Source organism: Chiloscyllium punctatum, chromosome 11, assembly GCF_047496795.1.
Source record: "Chiloscyllium punctatum isolate Juve2018m chromosome 11, sChiPun1.3, whole genome shotgun sequence".
NCBI classification, from domain to species: domain Eukaryota; kingdom Metazoa; phylum Chordata; class Chondrichthyes; order Orectolobiformes; family Hemiscylliidae; genus Chiloscyllium; species Chiloscyllium punctatum.
The window spans coordinates 44,308,523-44,328,064 of record NC_092749.1 but is presented as its reverse complement, the minus strand read 5'-3'; the positions used below and the strand labels follow the sequence as shown (position 1 = coordinate 44,328,064).

The window sequence follows — 19,542 nt, the reverse complement described above, 5'->3', positions numbered from 1 at the left end:
CAATTTTCTGAAGAGGGTCTCATCATTTCATACAGACTTTCAGTAACATTGAATACTGACCCATTGGCCGCACCTTTTATCTTTGAGTTAGATGCTTTTAGGTTTGAGTTCCACATTGGAATTGCAGATAGTAAGTCAAACTTATCTAGTTCTGCAGGAGATGTCTGCGTTGATCAACGTTTTTTTTTTAATACAAGCTTGTTCCACTCAACTAAGTAGTTAAACAATAAGATGTATAGTATACAGAAAACAACAAAATTCTCCTGGTATCCTCGGCAACACTCCTCTTTAGGAAATGCCATTTGACTCATTCTGTTCATCAGAATCTTAATTTTGCATACTTAATTAATTTCCTATACGTGAGGTGTTTTGAAAGATGCTTGCATAATTCCAAGTCTTGTCTTTTTGCTTAGGTGGAGTAAGAGGAAATTTGGCAGGAAGGCCAATTTACACCCTTTTTCATGGTCTCTGAAGAGCTTGCTACTCATGTTGGTTGTCGAACTCTAATTAGCAGGAAATCAAAATTTTAAAATTAATCGTTGCTTCAGAGCTTATGGATAAGATATTGTTTCACTACTAAATTGTTATAATGCAATGTTCGTATGTGAAACTAGCCATGAAATTATATTGTAGTCTGTATGACAATTAAGGCTTTGCTGATCAATGGTGTGAACTGCAGTTAATTATCACTTACCAAATCCCAAAGTGGATTGTGTTTGTGAATCTGTTCAAAACTTAACCTTGTGAGAAATAACTGAAATGCATTCTTGATACCTTCTGAATAGTCTTTAATTTGTGCTAAAAATGATAAGGTAAGCAAAAAGGTTCTGTCATTTGGTTTTTGGCTGGTCAGCTCCAGCTTTTAGTATACAGGGTACCTTCACTGGCACAATGACATTAATTAGTGGAAAGCTAAGATACATGAATCACATAGTTAAGGGCAAAATGTTTGGGGAGGGCTATAAAGGCATAGTTGTATGCCCCTACCTTTGGGCCAGAACATATTCAAGTCCCCAACTGCTTCAGAGGTATGTCATAATAGATCTCAGTAAACTGATTATCAATCTCTGCAATTCTGCAGAGTGCCGAAGCAAAGGTTCTTGAACATGTCTCTGAATAAGTTAGTGAATGTGGCAGGGTTAGTTTAGAAAGTGATTAATCAATTTTGGAATAACCTTGGCTTTATTAATAGGGACATAGAATACATAAATACCATGCTTACTTGGTATAAGGGCACTAGTTTGGTCTCATCTGTAATTGCTTCCAGTGCTGGGTGCTACACTTTTTAAAAACTTGTGAAGGCATGAGGAGAATGCAGAAAAAGTTAATGCGAATAATCCTATCAAGAATTTCAACTAGATGAATAGCTTAGAGATTTTCAGTTTGTCTTCTTTGAAGAAGAGAAATCTGAGAAGATATTTGATACAGAGATATTCAAAATTGTGAAGGGCCTTGGACATGTAGATGGGGAAAAATTCTTGACAGAGGTGGGAGAATGGAGAATTACATTGCTTCTGCCAATTACCTTGAATCTATGATGACAAAAGGAAACCATTTTTTTCATACAGAAAATGGTTAAGATATGAACTGTGTTTCATGAGAGTATAGTAGACGTAAATTTAGTCAAGTATTTAACAGGGAATTTGGTTGTTAGTTGAAAAGGAATAATATATAGCATTAGAATGAGAAGTTGGCTGCATGGTGTTCGTTGAATTGCTGAGTCAGAGAAACACAACTGACAGATTGGGCTCGTTGGTCTCCTGTTACGCTGCAATGGTTCCCCATTGTGGGCAGCACGGTGGCACAGTGATTAGCACTGCTGCCTCACAGCGCCAGAGATGCAGGTTCAATTCCCGCTTCAGGCGACTGTGTGGAGTTTGCACGTTCTCCCAGTGTCTGCGTGGGTTTCCTCCGGGTGCTCCGGGTTCCTCCCACAGTCCAAAGATGTGCAGGTCAGGTGAATTGGCCATGCTAAATTGCCCGTAGTGTTAGGTAAGGGGTAGATGTAGGGGTATGGGTGGGTTACGCTTCGGCAGGGCGAAGGGCCTGTTTCCACACTGTAAGTAATCTAATCTAATTACGTGTAATAGAAGGTCCCATGATTCTTGTCACTTGTTGGCAGGTTACTTGTTGAAGTGACCTTCAGTCACTGGGAGATGCGATCAGGTATGGATGGCAAATTTCCTTTCCATGTTGGAGAGTCAGACGGGTTTTTACAACAATCAGTAGGCATGTGGCCATCATTGCTGATAAATAGTTTTTTAATTCACAATTTACTTAATTCACTGATTGGAACTGTTATTTCTGGATCATTTGTCTTGCCTTCAGGACTGTCTGGATTATCTTTCGACAGTTTCTTGTCATAAAGAAATAAGCCCTGCCTGTTTTGCTCAGAGCTTGAGGGGGCAGGGGGAAGAAGTAAGTCCCCGAGTGTTTGTAGGAAGCTAGTAATACTTGATAATTGTTATTGAATTTATGGAGTGCTCAATCTCTTAAGGCCATAAGACCGAGGAGCAGAAGTAGGCTATTCAGCATTCAAGATTGATCTGATCTTCCTCAACTCCATTTTCCTGTCTTTCCTTCATCACCATTGGTTCATTTACTAATTATAAAAATCAATCTATTCCAGTCTCAAATATATTCAGCGATTCAGCCTCAATAGCCTTCTGTGGTAAAACCAGATTCCACAGATTCACAACCCTCTGACAGAAGGAATTTCTCCTTATCCATGTTTTAAGTGTGTGACCCCTTATTCTGAGACTATTCCCTCTGGTCCTCGACTCTTCCACAGGAAAAACAATCTTTTTGTGTACCTACCATGTCAAGTAAATGAGTTGTGAATGTTGGCCCATCTGTAGTTTAAGCTGTCAGTTGAGAGCACACCAAGTCCTTGTTTTCTAAGTGTGACAAAGTGCATGTTACAATTCTATTAAATATCAGCCTCTTTCACACTGCATTAGCTTGGTTTTGTTTGGCAAGAGAAGAGAAGAGATGAATGTCATTATTTAATGAAGCCTTAATTGGGTGCTGGCTCCAACTAAAGTTTTAGTTGAAAGATTTATTTTTAATAGCCTAGTTGTTAGAGTCATACAGCATAGGAACAGACCCTTGTCCAACTCATCCATGCTGACTGAATTTCCAAAACTAAACTTGTCTGTGTTTGGCCCATAGCCTTGTAAACCTTTCCTATTCATGTATCTGTCTATTATTGTCGTAACTGTACCTGCATCTACCACTTCCTTTGGTAATTTATTCCAAATCGGAGGAAAAGGTGGGGAATGGTGCCTGTGTATCTGCGGAAGCTGGACTGTTCAAGTACCAGACTAAGACACAGGCATAACTGGGCCCATAAAGGTGCCCATGGCTACCCTTTGGTTTGGAGGAAGTGGGAGGATTGGAAGAAGAAGTTGTTGAGGGTGAAGACCAGTTCAGCCAGGTGAATGAGTGTGTCTGTGGAAGGGTACTGGTTGGGTTGGTGTGAGAGGCAGAAACGGAGGGCTTGGAGGACTTTGTCGTGGTGGTTAGATGTGTAGAGGTACTGGATGTCCATGGTGAAGATAAGGTGTTGGGGGTGGGGGAATGGAAGTCTTTGAGGAGGTGAAGGGTGTGAGTAGTGTGCCGTAGGTGGGGAGTTTCTGAACTAAGTTCTCGTTCCTGGTTGGTTACACCCCACTAACCTCCACATGCATTACATCATCCTCCACCACCTGCAAACAGACCCCACTACGAGGGATATATTTCGCTCCCCACCCCTATCTGCATTTGGGAAAGATCATTCCCTCTGTGACTCCCTCGTTAGATCCACCTCTCACCCACCCCCGGCACCTTCTGCCACTGCAGGAAGTGCAAAACCTGTGCCCACACCTCCACCCTCACCTCTGTCTAAGGCCCCAAAGGATCCTTCCTCATCTGACAGAAATTTACAAATGTCATCTACTGTATCTGTTGCACCTGATGTGGTCTCCTCGACATTAGGAAGACAGGACGCCAACTTGTGGATTGTTTGAGAACATCTCTGAGGCACCCACACCAACCAGTTCACCATCCCGTGGCTGAACATTTTAACTCCCACTTCTGTTCCACCGAGGACATGCAGGTCAAGGGTCTCCTCCATTGCCAAACCATGATCACTCGACGCCTGGAGGAAGAACGCCTCATGTTCCACCTTAGGATTCTGCAACCACACGAGATCAATGTGGATTTCACCATTTTCCTCATTTCCCCTCCCCCTACCTTACCCAGTCCGAAGCCTGCAACTGTGCACGGCTCCCTTGACCGGTCCTACCTGCCCATCTTCCTTTCTTCCCACCCATTCACTTCACCCCCCCCCCCCCCCAACCCCGACGTATCATTTCCACCTGCACCTTCATCTGCCTATCACATTCCCAGCTACCTTCCTTCCCAGCACCCCGCCACGACCCCATTTATCTCTCAGGCCCCCAGCCCACATGCCTCATTCCTGATGAAGGGCTTATGCCTGAAATGTTGATTCTCCTGCTCCTCAGATGCTGTCTGATGGGCTATGCTTTTCCAGCATCATACTCTTGATTCTGATCTTGAGCATCTCCAGTCCTCACTTTCTCCATTCCTCCATTCCTGTATTGGTCAGTTTTGAATTTGTGTATGAGTGCTCGAAGTTGGGTCCAATCCTCCATGACCACGGTGTACGTTTGGTCTTCAGTCTTCTTTCATCAGTCTCCAATTCCGCTACCTCAAACATAAATATTATTGACAGATGTTAACTTTTCATCTCATCTTGATTTAAAACCTAAATGCTGAGCTCAAGGATACTGGCCTTAGCATCGACAATGGATGTGATATTAGCTCTGCTCTGGAAGTTAGCTGTATCAACTAAATATGGGCAAATTAATTCTTGTTTGGAAAACCATGGCTGAGCCAGCATGTTTTTGTCAAAAGCAAAGCATGTTTCAGTTAATTTGAGTTAGCTAATTGGGTTAATGAAGGTAATTTTTTTAGTGTGTACATTGACTGTTAAAAAACATCTGATAAACTTTTCACAAAAGACATATTTGAAAAATAGATACGCATGGGGTGGAATCTTAGAGGAATCTGAATGATGTGGACTGAATGGATGAGAAGTTTGGGTGGGGCTGATCTCTATTTTGGGAACAACTTAGTTAATCTTTTATGCATTTCACAAGCAGCATTGGTGAGTTTCTTGCCAGGCAATGGTGAGTTACCAACTCACCAAACAAACATCAAGTAAACTTAACATGGAAACCAGAGGAGGTAGCTGTTCTCGGGTGATAAATTGCATAAGAGGTCTGCATTGAGACCCAAGTGTCCTTGTACACAGTTACTGAAAATAAACATGTAGGTGCAGCATACAATGAAGAAAGGAATTTGCATGTAAATCATGTCTCACAAACTTGACTCAGTTTTTTGAAGAAGTAACAGAGGATTGATGAGGGCAGAGTGATAGACATGCTCATGGGCGGCACGGTGGCACAGTGGTTAGCACTGCTGCCTCACAGCGCCAGAGACCCGGGTTCAATTCCCGCCTCAGGCGACTGACTGTGTGGAGTTTGCACATTCTCCCCGTGTCTGCGTGGGTTTCCTCCGGGTGCTCCGGTTTCCTCCCACAGTCCAAAGATGTGCAGGGCAGGTGAATTGGCCATGCTAAATTGTCCATAGCATTAGGTATGGGGTAGATGTAGATATAGATGTAGGGTTATGGGTGGGTTGCGCTTCGGCGGGGCGGTGTGGACTTGTTGGGCCGAAGGGCCTGTTTCCACACTGTAAGTAACCTAATCTAATCTAATCTAATATGGACTTCACTCAGGCGTTCAACAAGGTTCCCCATGGGAGACTGGTTAGCAAACTTAGATCTCATGGAATACAGGGAGAACTAACCATTTGGATACAGAACTGGATCAAAGGTAGAAGACAGAGGGTGATGGTGGAGGGTTGTTTTTCAGACTGGTTTTTCAGACCATTGCAGTGCCACAAGGATCAGGGCTGGGTCCACTACTTTTCATCATTTATATAAATGATTTGGATGTGAGCATGAGAGGTACAGTTAGTAAGTTTGCAGATGTCACCAAAATTGGAGGTGTAGTGGACAGCGAAGGAGATTACCTCAGATTACAACAGGATCTTGATCAGATGGGCCAATGGGCTGAGAAGTGGCAGACGGAGTTTAATTTAGATAAATGTGAGGTGCTGTATTTTTGGGAAAGAAAATCTTAGCAGGACTTATACACTTAATGGTAAGGTCCTAGGGAGTGTTGCTGAACAAAGAGACCTTGGAGTGCAGGTTCATAGCTCCTTGAAAGTGGAGTCGCAGGTAGATAGGATAGTGAAGAAGGCGTTTGGTATGCTTTCCTTTATTGGTCAGAGTATTGAGTACAGGAGTTGAGAGGTCATATTGCGGCTTTACAAGACATTGGTTAGGCCACTGTTGGAATATTGCATGCAATTCTGGTCTCCTTTCTCTTGGAAAGATGTTGTGAAACTTGAAAGGGTTCAGAAAAGATTTGGAAGGATATTGCCACGGTTGGAGGATTGGAGCTATTGGGAGCAAGTGAACAGTCTAGGGCTGTTTTCCCTAGGAAGCTGAGGGGCTTGGAAAGCAAACTAAACAAACAAAGTCTTTTCCCTGGGTGGGGGAGTCCAGAACTAGAGGGCATAGGTTTAGGGCGAGAGGGGAAAGATACAAAAGAGACCTAAGGGACAACTTTTTCACACACAGGGTGGTATGTGTATGGAATGAGCTGCCAGAGGAAGTGGTGGAAGCTGGTACAATTGCAACATTTTAAAAGGCATCTGGTATGGGTATATGAATAGTACGAGTTTGGAGGGATATGGGCCGGGTGTTGGCAGATGGGACTAGATTGGGTTGGGATATCTGGTCGGCATGGACAAGTTGGACCGAAGGGTCTGTTTCCGTGCTGTCCATCTCTATGACTCTATAAGACCTATACAAAAATAATCTAATTATTCCAGGAAAGTAAATTCTATAATGTGGAGGAATGACTTAAAAGTGAAGTGAGACCTTTCACTCACCAACTTACTGATTTCTAACTTGGGCTTTGAAGTTTGTCAATTGTTGTCATCCTGTGAAAGACTGAAAATTTAAAGAGAAATCTGAACATTCTTTAATTAACATCAATAAGGTTTTACATTTTTAAACAATACATATTTTTAGTATTAAAGAAGAGTAACACAAACAAGCACTACTAACTATAAGTGGTATGAGACAAAGCATAATTGTTGGCAGGTTTTTCTGCAACTGGAATATTATTTGCACTGTGGTTCCACAGGGCTCAGTATTGGGTGCTCTACTTTTTGTTATGGATTCACAGTTCTGACAGATGTGTATGGGGTGGGGGCAGGGGGGCATGATCAAGAAGTTTGTAGAAAACACAACAATACGCTAAGTGGTCGATAGGTGGAGCACATCTGTAGACTCAGAAAGCTATCGATGGAGTAGTCAGGTGGGCAAAGAGCTGGCAAATGGACTACAATTCAAAGAAGGGTGAGGTGATGTGTTTTGGGACGTGAAACAAGACAAAGGAAGACATAATTGATAATATACGTGGAGAGGTGTCAATGAAGTGAGGAGCCTTGGAGTACCTGTCCACAAATCCCTGAACATACCAGGACAGGTTGATGAAACAATTAAGAACACATTTGGAATTCTTTGCTTTTACGACTGGGGTCCAGAACATAAGAAGAAGTACGTTATGCTTAAACTGTGTAGGGGATCAGTTAAGTCACAGTTCTGATCATCTCATTACAGTAAATGATGCAAATGCATTTGTGAGGATAGAGAGGAGATGAAAGTGTTTTAAAATTATTCATTCATGGGATGAGGACATTGATGGCAAGGCCGAGTTGTCCAGAGGGCAGTTAAGAGTCAACCACATTGCAATGGGTCTGGAGTCACATGTAGGCCAGACCAGATAAGGATTGCAAGTTTCGTTTCCTTGAGGACATTAGGGTTATTCCAACAATTGACAGTGGTTTCATGGTCATCGTTAAACTTTTAACTCCAGATATTTATTTAATTCAAATTTCACCAAATGCCATGGTCTCTGGATTAATAGTCCAGCAAAAATACCACTAGTCATTGTGTTACCGTTTCTTTGGCAGAATTCGAGAAATACAGTATTAAAAAAACAAATTTGGTTAAGTTACGATTGTTCGACTTGAAACAGAGGAGGCCAAGGGGAAATTTGACTGATGTACAAAATTGAGAGTGACCTGGATTGGGTGGATGTGAAGAGCCTGTTGATTTTTACAGAGACCTTAATGATGATGGGATTCAGACTTCGTGAGAAGGAGAATCATGAAAGGCTGGGGGAGGGGGGTGCAAGTTGAGGCAAGCACCATTTATCTTTTGGAATTGCAGAGTGGGCTAAACGAGTCAAAAGGCCTACTCTAACTCCTAATTCATAAGTCTGTGATCAGTAATGTTTAACCATACCTCCTGGAAGTGCAATCTGAAGATACTTTTTTTTAGATTCCCCACTGTGTGGAAACAGTCCCTTCGGCCCAAGAAGTCCACACTGACCCTCCGGAGAGCAGCCCACTCAGTCCCATTTCCCTCTGGCTAATGCACCTAGCATTAGCATGGCCAATTCGCCTGACCTGCACACCTTTTGTCGGAGGAAACCGGAGCACCTGGGGAGAATGTCCAAATTCCACACAGATAGTCACCCAAGGCTGGAATTGAACCTGGGACCCTGGTGCTGAGAGGCAGCAGTGCTAACCACTGAGCAACCTTGCCACCCTTTTAACAGCATTGCTGAATAGAAGAGCCTTTATTGTCAAGCATACTCAATGAGGATAGAGAAAAGTTTGTGCATTGCCAATTACAGCACCGACTTAGATACAAAAGTATATAAACACAGTTTCTTAAGTTACCAGATCTTCGACAATAGAGAAGTACAATTCATTCTGAAAATGAAGCTTTTTTTCATAAAACCCATGACATGAACCATAACATGACTTTTTTGATTCTTTATTCAAGGGATTGTGCAGTAGATCCAACCTGTGTGTTATGCATGGAATGCTTCTTGGCAAGCGTGCACAGAGCGCATCGATATAGGGTAAGTCATTTAAGTACTTGCACTCCTTTGACGTGTTTTCCTATCTATCCATTTTGTTTGCCTTTTGTTGAGACAACAAACAGACAATGAGCATAAGCCCTCCTGTATCTAGCAGTTGCTTATAATAAAATAGAAAAATTGTTTTTCTTTACGTACTTGTTAATATAGAATACCTGATACATGAGTTCTAAGCTGTCCTTTAATTACTTACTGTGCTTATGTACCGAATAACAAATCTGATGAAATAGCCTGTGTTGGAGGAGAGAAAAAGTTGCCACTGTTCCTGCTCTTTTTCTTTTGCTACCCATAACTAGCTGAATAGTTTGGTAGACTGCGGATCCACAGCACGTGGTTCACATTTAAATACCCTTTCAAATGTTCTAGCAAGCCTCTCAATGGTAACTAACAGTGACCAAGTCTGATGAAAGTACTGAAACCTGATAGACCGTCTGTTATGAGCCAAGGCACCAAAAACTAACAGCCCTGTCAACCCCACTAAGTCCTCCTTGATAACATCTGGAAGCTTGTGTCAAAATTGGGACAGATGTTTGAACCAACAGATTTGTGAAATTACCTAACATAGTTTGTTCTCACTGAATCATGCTTTGTTGATTTTTCTCAACAGGAGAGAACCTAGCCACTGCCCCTTCACATTCACTAGCATTATTGTTGCTGAATCCTCCACAATCAACATTCTTGAGGTTCCCATTGACAAGAAGCTGAATCCGATTTACCACATAAATACTCTATCGACAGGAGTAGTTAAGAGGCTGGAAATTCTGTTTTGAGTAACTGGCCTTGAAATTCTTTTCATTATCTACAAGGCACAAGTCAGGAGTGTGTTTGGTTTTCTTTCTATTTCTGTAGATGAGTATAGTAGCAACTTGGAACCACTTAGGACAAAGTATCCCACTTGATTGACAAAGCATATAACACCTTCAGTCCCTCCATGACTGACACACAGTGGCAGCAGTGTGTATAGTCCACAAGATGCATTGCAACAACTCGCCAAGGCTTCTTTGACAGCACTTTTAAAACCACATAGTAGGGCAATGGAAGCAGATACTTAGAAATACCACCCACTTGCAATTTCCCTTCTGAGCCATATGAATCAGACTGATTTAAGAAGGCAGCTTGCCCACAAATTTTGAAAGGTTACACAGAGTGGATGGTAAATGCTCACTTATATGAGAAATTTTAAAAATGAATTAAAAAGTACAAAGATTGTGCTTTTGGTGCATAGTCCTAGAAGGATGTTAATGTACTTCAGTATACATTCATGCGTCCACAGAAGAAAGGAAAAAGTATTCTGATAACCTGCCCAAATTCCGTTCTCAAGAAGATTTGTCAAATACCTTCATATTTAAATGTCAAAATGAAATATAGGTTTGTTTCCTTGATCGATTTTAAAACTCTTGCCAGTTTGTATCTCTGCAGATACATTTTTACCGCATTTCCACTGCTGAAGCCTTCCTATATGCTTTTCTCAACTTTACAAAATCTCACAACTGCACTCTGTTTTTCAGTAATCCTCGCAAGAAATGTGTTCATACATTGCTTCCATTTCTGTCATGTGCCACAGAATTGTAGAATCCTGATATGTTGGACCTATTAAGTCTATAGCTACCTCTGTAGAGCATTCCAGACAGACCAGTTCCCACCTTATCCCCACAATCCTGCGTTTACAATGGTTAACCTATAGAGCTAGATCCTATCGGGTAATTTCCCATGGCCAGTCTAACTCACGTACATCTTTGGACTGTGGGAGGAAACCCTCACAGACTCTGGTAGAATGTGCAAACTCCACACAGATAGTCACCCAAAGCTGGAATTGAACCTGGGTCCCTTGCACTGTGAAGTAGCAGTGCTTGCCATTGAGCCACTCTCTCTCAGTTGCCCATCCCTCAACATGTTAATTTCATAATCTTTGTTCTCAACTAGAGACTTTTCATGACCTTGCTACTCTGTGGTGATACTTAATATAGTTTTAGTTGACTTAAGCTTTCCTGTCCCAAGCTCTGCCTTCACTCAAAGATCTTTCAGCAATCAGTCCACACTCTTGTACTTTCCATTACTCCTTGCTACTTTTCATTGCCCAAAGGTCTCTTTCCTCGATAGTAGGTTGTGCTCCCTCCTGTAAGCCTATGCGAAGTAGGACTCAACTGTGAAGACACATTAGCTCAGTATTCTGGTTAACACCAGAACAGATTTAACTCCTGACAATTCTCTTGAAAATTGCACAATTCACTATCAACAGTTTTTGTTTTGGCCAGTGTCGAGTCTGGCCAAGATAAATCCATCAAAGATCACAAAGGAAAAATCTATTCATTGCAGAAATAGCATTGCAGGCTAAGATTTGCCCCCTTTTTGTGACACTTGCTGCCTTTTCTCGGGATTTCTTTCTTAAAGTTATTTTGACAGCAACTGCAGAAAGCAGTAGGTATTGAAGACATTGAAGTAGGCCAGGAGCGGTTGGATTCAGCAAGGTTGAGTTGGGCCTGGGAGTCATGTCAGCTGCCATAGGGTCAAGTTGGGCCATGGGTAGGGAGTTACAAGTGGGGAATCAGTGGTGATTGAGAGTTTGGAATGGAGATTTTAGTTGATGGGGGGCAATTTTGAGGAGGTTTTTAATCTTCTGAATATCTATTCACTGAAAAATTCAATTTCCGGGCCAAATCTCACATGTTTAGCTGCATTGGGATTTGATGCACAACTCCACTCTATCGTGCTTCTGCAATTCTCTGACCATCAGTATATCTGGACCATTACTTGATCAGAGGTGCTGTCAAAACAATTACTATAATCATATTAAAGTTTGATTTGCTTGCATTTAGGGGTGCATGCGACCTATGTGAAATAAACTGCCCACATTTGAAGATATGAAATAATCCAAAGTCTTAAGTATTAGTAAATAAATCCAAATAATGTGGTCATGACTAGGAATTCAAACTTGTTTGCATTGGACACTGATGTTATTCAGGCTGTACATTTTTTCCCTTTGAATCGTGTTCATAATCTGTAATAATTGAGACAGAAATTTAATACAATCACGCTTTTTCTAGATGACTACTTCAGGTGGAGGGGGTTTCTGTGACTGTGGAGACACTGAGGCTTGGAAACAAGGTCCATATTGTCTGAAACATAAACCTGCTGTCTCAGGATCCATGGAGGAGGTATAATTTTTCCTGTGATCAGTTATTTAAAATTATGCTAGTTATTGTTTTTGTTTTCAAAATTTTTTTCAGAAATGTACGCTGTTATTTTCATTTTAATTTCAAAATGTTAGTTTTTTAAAAACTAATCTATTTTTTGAATCAACCTGTTCAGAATTGTTGTTGCACACCTCTGGAGCAGGTTGGACTTGACCTCAGGATTCCTGGTTCAGGGGTAGGGACACTATCCAATGTGCCACATGGGTCCCTCACAATATACATTTTTCACATTTATGTGCATGAACTGTACCTGGCTTAGGCACATCTGAAGTTGTAGGAATACGTTTTGCAGCCCCGACTTTAACATAAGCTAATTTTGACATTTGCGCTGATGCCTCAAGTATTTATGTAAATAGAAAATGAGAAATTACAAGTTAGAGGCACTGAATGGCTCAGATCCCATCAAGACGCTGAAGATTAATTTTACATTGCTCTTTGTTCTCTTTTCCCAGGTCTGTCTTTTTGAGATCTTCTGTTATTTTCTTCCCTATCCTACCACTGTCCCCCAGTTTTATTAGTTACCGGTATTTGTTCACCATTTTGGTTTATTTATTTTTAAGACCATGTACTTGAATATTTGTGGTGTTATTTTTTGCAAGGCATCTTGTATTTTGTCATTCTATAAATTTGTTCAGTAATTTGCTTTATTTTGATTGTGTTTTTTGAAATAAGATCAATTGCCCAGTTGTCAAGCACGACCTGCCTATTACAGACTTTAACTGACTTCACCTGATTAGCCCATGTCTTTCTAATTCTTTGTGAATTTGGTTCCAAATTATATATTGTAGAAATCTAGCTGCAACTGAGACAGTAACTGGCCTAAAGTTTCTTCATATATCCCTTTTTTTCCATGAATAGGGTGTGAAAGTTATGCTAGGACAAAGTGAGGACTGCAGATGCTGGAGATCAGAATTGAAGAGTGTGGTGCTGGAAAAGCACAGCCACACAGGCAGCATCTGAGAGCAGGAGAATCAACGTTTCGAGCACAAGCCCTTCATGATTATTCCTGATGAAGGGTCTGCGCTCGAAATGTCGATTCTCCTGCTCCTGTGATGTTGCCTCTGTAAGTTATACTGTATTGCACAAATTCAACTTGCCAATATGGTTATGTTTTGGCTATCTATTTCTCGCACTAGTTATTGACCTGGCCTTCGGTGATGTAAGCCCAGTACTTGTGCTGATCCTGCTGCAATTGACATAGATGCTTGCTTGTTTATTAGAAGTGAATGAGCATGAAATTGTTGGATAGTCAGTGCGTAGTATCATGATTGAAAATGAACTTGAGAAATCCATTGATGAATCAGTTGAATTTTTTTTACCCTTCTCTGCAGAGATTGTACAAGTGCTTTGGTGCTAGGAGGAGGACAACCTTAGATATTTTCTAATCAACCTCCTCAGTAATGCTATTATACACCTCTGTAGCAGGTGGTTCTTGAACCTAGGTTCAGAGGTGGGGACACTGCCAGTGCACCCACACGATTGCCAGAATACAACCTTATGGCCTGAATGGAAATCAACTACTCTTGTCATTTATGTGAAACAATGCATGTAGAAATCAGTTATGATAAGTTGTTTCCATCATTTAGTCATGTATCTTTGCGTGTTATAGTTCATTTTTATTTAGATGGACATTATCAAGCTTTCTGTTGTTGCGTTTGTGGGTTAACTTTACTTGACTCTTTTTTTTCATAGGATCCACTGGCACATTTATCTGAAGATATGGTTGGACGTGCCTACAACATCTTTGCAATTGCATTCAAATATGCTGTAGATATGTTAACGTGGGTGGAAGAAGATAGACTACCTTCTGGTTTAGAGCCTTTGTAAGTATCAGTAATGAGTGTTGTAATTGGTATTTGGAGAGACAAATTGCTGTAAATTGTAGATTTTTTAAAACAAAATTCAGTTAAAAAATTTGCAGGTCTGTCTTTGAGATCTTCTGTTATTTTCTTCCCTATCCCACCACTGTCCCCTTGTTTTATTTGTTACGTATATAACTGTGAAACTTTCGCTTTGCTGTTCAATGTATCCTTGAACAATGCTGAAAGAAGACATGGCACCAACCCAATCCTCCCACCTTGCCAAGCTGTTTTCTTTTTCTTGCAAGATAACAAGGCTGAGAGTCGTTTCATGTTAGGTTTGTATTAATGGCTGTTGAAAATTGACTTTCGGCTGTTTAGGGTTTAGTGTTGCTGTTTAAAACAAATAATATTTTATGAATTTTGAGGCAATGGCTGTAACTTGGGGAGCCGGTGTTCTCATGGAATAACTGCAGAATGCAAAGCAAGTGAATTATATTCAGTATTTTTCTGTTTAATGTACTTTGCATAAAGAGAATTCTGAGGTGCATCTCTCAAAGAGAGAGTCAGTTTTCATTTATGTGCTGATAACCAGTTTTTAAGCCTCTACCATCCATATATTTTCCAAAGTCAGATTATCTGACTGTTTGTCTGAAATCCAGTCCTGGGTGATTAGAAATTTCTGCAGAATCAAATTGGTAAGATCAAAACTTTTGTCTTAAATCACATTGTGAATTTCTTCCCCTAACTTGTGAATCCATCCCTTTCCTGGCAACCATCTTCAGTTTGAGAAACATTATTTGCAGCCTTACTTGATTACTTTTCATGCTGCCATTAAAATTAACTATTTCCGTCATCATAACATTGCCTGGCACCACCCTTTTCTTTATTTATCTACTGCTGAAACACTGTTTCTTTGTTTTCTCGAGATTGGCTCCAGGCTGGTGTGTCTCATTCTATATCCATATGCTAGCTCAGGAGTGGGGAACCTGAGGCCTTCTAGGCCATTGTGTGTGGCCTTTTGAATGAATCCAAATTTTGCAGAACAAATTTTTTATTTTTGTTTTTTTCGTCCTTTAATATTTTTATTTTAACCAGAGAGTAAAAGAAAATTAGTAGTTAGATTTTTGCAAAATAATGTGAATTTTGAAGAATATATAATTGAAGTTTCTTGGATGTGGCCATATTAGATTACAACTAACATAATGCGGCCTTCCAACATGAAAAGGTTCCCCACCTCTGTGCTAGCTCATCCAACAACCTGCTTCCCATGCCCTTTGCCTTTATTATCTCTGATAAGCCAAGATTGAATTTGGAGATAGTATGAGAACTTCCTGGTTATCCAAGAATTATAAGGGGCTAATCCATCTCAGCCGCCTCCTGTTCCCCATTGCCACATCAGTCAATTTAATTCACTCCATGTGATATCAAGAATTGTCTGAAGGCACTGGTTACAGTCAAAGTTGTGGGCACTGACAACATCTTAGGAATACAACCCACTTCTTCTCTTCCCCGGCCGCATTGTATTTCTCACCATTGTAGTTATTCTTCCTGTACTAACAATGCTACTCCACTACCATTTCTTTCCTGTTTTGTCAATTAGTCACATACCCATGAATATTGAGCTTGCAACTTTGATCTCCTTTAAGCATGTCTCTGTAATGGTCCAGGATCATGCCCTTTGGCCTCTATTTGTGCCTCTGATTAATTTGTTTTGTTGCGAATGCTACCTTGCATTTACGGTGAAGTTGCCAAAGGGTTGCTCTCATTAGAGAGAGGCGACTGGTGGTGGCTTAGCCTGAGGGTCAACTTATCTCCGATGAGTTGAGATGCAGCTGAACAGAAAATTAGAGGGTTTGCTGACTGTGAACCGTGGTTCTGGACTTGTCAGTCACTGGGGCCATCCTTCCTGTGTTCACCCTATCTCGTCCTGTTTGAATTTTATAGGTTTCTGAGATTGTCCCTCATTCTTCTAAACTCAAGTGATAATAGTCCTAACCAATCCAGTATCTCTTCATCCATCAGTCCTGCCATCCCAGGGATCGGGCTGGTAAATATTTGTTGCACTCCCTCCATAGCCAGAACTTCCTCAGATAAGGACACCACAGTTGCACACACTGTCTTCAGGTGTGGTCACGTTAAGGTGCTCTACAATTGCAGTAAGACATACCTACTCCTGTATTGAAATCCTGTTGCTAGGATGGGAAATACCTGCTGCACGTATATACTTAGTTACTTTCAGCTACTGGTGTACAAAGATACCAGTTCTTTTTGCATCTCTCCTTTCCCTATCTCTTACCATTCAAATAATAAAGTACCTTTCTGTTTTTGCTACATATTTATCCTCATTATACTTCCCCTAAGCGGGTGAGCATTTCCTAAAGCAAAGCATTCAGGAAACATTGTCCCTTCTTGATGCAGTGTAACACGTACAGCTCAGACTCCAGTTCTTCAACTTGGATCTGAAATTGCTTGAGCTGTAAACATTTGCTACTGATGTGTTTACTGTGGTTACCTTGCTGAGCAGCTGTTCATGTGTGCTGCAGCTGCAACACATCGCCTGACCTGCCATCTCTATCATATTTTCTTTAGTTATGAATCAAATCACACTTGTTTCCTTTTTACACTTGGCAGGTCTCCATTCTGAACAGTTGTAATTCTTCTTTTTGGTGTGCACTAATATTGATCTGATAGCTAGCAAGCAATTTGTAAGGAAAAGTGAGAAGAAAATGTCAAAAAAAAACTTTGCTTTTCCAGTAAAGACAAGAAATACTCACCAAACAGCAGCTTTGCTTAGATAGTAGGAACCAAACATCTCTTACACAAATAGAAATTCTGGAGGAACTCTAGAGGTCTGGCAGCATCTGTGGAGAGAAAGCAGTGTTAAGATTTTGGGTCCAGTGACCTTTCTTTACAACTGAAGAAACATCTCTCCCCTCCCTCATTGTCGGACTTGAGATGCTCAACTCTAGCACTCTTTATAATTCATACTAAGTTGGCTCCTAATATTTCCACCCAACAGGTTATTCATTAATGAGGAACCCGTATCAGCCAGTTTTTAAGTAAGCTGCTGTTTCCATGCATCCCTTGAAAATAGACCTTCTGAATGCTCATAACTGCAAATTCTTGTAGATTTGCACAAATACAAAAGTTAGACATTTTGTTATTCAGCAAATGCACACTAAGTGCAAGCCTGAATTGAACTTCCTTGCTGAATTTATTTGTCGTTGTATCCTGCACATTTTATTCTTGCCAGATGTTACCCTGTTCCCTTTAAAAAAAACCCCTCCCACACAAAGCAATGCATTCCAGTTCTTAACCTTGCTGTGTCACATGGCTTTGCTCATTTCCACATTGACTGATGACGCAAATTAGTTTTGTTTTGAAATACTTGTGCTTTGATCAACAAAGGCCATCAATGAACTCTTAACAACACGTGATTTCTTTCTCTTTAGGGAAAAGGAAGATACTTACTACTGTATGTTATTTAATGATGAAGTCCATACTTATGAGCAAGTGATTTACACCTTGCAAAAGGCTGTGAACTGTACACAGAAGGAAGCTGTCAGCTTTGCAACCACTGTGGATAGAGATGTGAGTTTTCTTTGTAATATTTCACACTAGACTCACATTTACTGTAAGTACACAAAAAATAGTTGGAAACTAAAAAGGATTTTTTAACAGAAAAATTGTTTTAAAACTACTGACGTGCAATTTTCTGAATATGGTAGTTGCATCAAGTGAAGGAACTCAGTCAGAATTGATCCTGTACGTTCTAATTTTGAAATGAAGTGGAATTTGTGCATGGAAGATTTACATTATATTGTCATGCATATATTATTAGATTGCCTAGCAGGCTTCAACTGGAAGTATAGCTTGGAACGTTTCCAAAATTTGACAGCATAAATGCACAACTGATTTCTATATCATTTCATTTTGGGTCATTAGGTGACATAATATACATGGTTCAGTAATGGTTGGTTCTTTCGACACATTCTCTCTTCTTGATTTTTCTTTATGCTATACTTATTCAATCAAACTATTTTTAGGCTGTTGAGAATTTCTGAAAATAGCACCTCATCAAAGAGTACATGTTAAAGCCAAAGCTATTATTCCATCTCTGTTTTGTACAGCAACACCACCCCCGTCCCTAGACACAGATTTTAGAAATGCACAGCTGAAGTCAGCAACTTGGTGTTTTGAGTGTTACAGCCACAAATCTGTATCCTAGCATTAAGTAGCAGTGCACGATTACACCTTCATATTCAGTGTTGTAGATGGAAAAAAGAACTTGGCTAGAATGTTATATCTGAGTACATTATAGCTATAACTTCTTTTTTTCTGGAGTTTAGGTTGGATGTCAGAGGTTGAGCTTCAAAAATGTTGTTCATTACGGACATTTAATTTTCTTATTTTCAGGGTCGTAGATCAGTTCGCTATGGTGATTTCCAGTTTTGTGAGCAAGCAAAAACAATTATAGTGGTGAGAATTTCTTCCCAACTTCAAATACAAATGTGTGCGAATAAAATGGAATGATTAGTCCAAAATCTAACGATGGCTGTCTGCATGTGCAGAAGAGCTCCATGATGTCAGCTGGCCACAACAGGTCACAGGAAACATCTGTATATGTGTTGCTAATGTTGCCATTTGCAGTGACATCAGCCCCTGCACATGCAGAGATGGCATCCTCTCTGGTCACTGCAGTAAGAGGGGTTGGTGAAGTGATTGGGATAAGGAGCCCAAAAAATCTCAGTGCCAGGGAGAGCTTCCTTTTCTCCACTGCTTCATTGCCAAGCCATCATTTGCCATAGTGGACAGGCCCAGTGTAGTTGCTTTTGGTGGACTGCGTTTGCAGAGGCTTTTCTGGGATGAGTGGCTCTTCAAATGTTTTGTAAGTCTAGAAAATAACTTTCAACAGAAAATATGCATCATATTCTTGGCATCTGCTATTTTGTCACTTGGCAGTGAAATGGCACTATTAACCTGTGTTTGTGCGTATGAATGGGCACAATAACTACAACCTTAATAAAAAGAATTAGGGGTTGCTATATTTATACATGTGACTCTGCCCTTCAGTACCTTGACAATGTTCTTTTTCAACATTTGATTTGCTGTAGAGGAACACTAGTCGACAAACGAAGCCACTGAAGGTGCAAGTAATGCATTCATCTGTTGTTGCACATCAGAATTTTGCCATAAAAGTATTAATTTGGCTGAGTCAAGTGATTGGTTACTCAGGTAAGCATCATTTTAAAGAATGCACAGCCAGTTGAACTTGTAATGCAAAGTTAATATGGCTTGGTTACAATGATAACTACTTATTTTCATATATTTTAAGTGGTCAGCAGTAACACTTGTCAAAACTTGTCAGAATGCGTGTTTAAAGGAAGCTTTGTTTTGTAACAGAATGTAAAAATCTGGAATAAAGAATTGATTTCATGGTGACAGTGCAACCGT

The 19,542-nt window shown here is 40.5% G+C and overlaps 1 protein-coding gene across 3 annotated transcripts in view; it reads left to right on the top strand.

Moving 5' to 3' along the window:
* The window catches only part of ubr2 (ubiquitin protein ligase E3 component n-recognin 2), a 144,402-nt gene that overhangs the window by 13,251 nt on the left and 111,609 nt on the right, over positions 1-19,542 (top strand). For 2 of the 3 annotated variants that reach the window (XM_072580702.1, XM_072580701.1), the window contains exons 3-8: positions 8,996-9,074; positions 12,137-12,247; positions 13,979-14,109; positions 17,541-17,679; positions 18,505-18,567; positions 19,203-19,323. In XM_072580702.1, coding sequence (XP_072436803.1) covers positions 8,996-9,074; positions 12,137-12,247; positions 13,979-14,109; positions 17,541-17,679; positions 18,505-18,567; positions 19,203-19,323 — 644 coding nt within the window. The remainder of the gene's footprint in view (positions 1-8,995; positions 9,075-12,136; positions 12,248-13,978; positions 14,110-17,540; positions 17,680-18,504; positions 18,568-19,202; positions 19,324-19,542) is intronic. The other variant, XM_072580703.1, reaches the window with a different exon arrangement.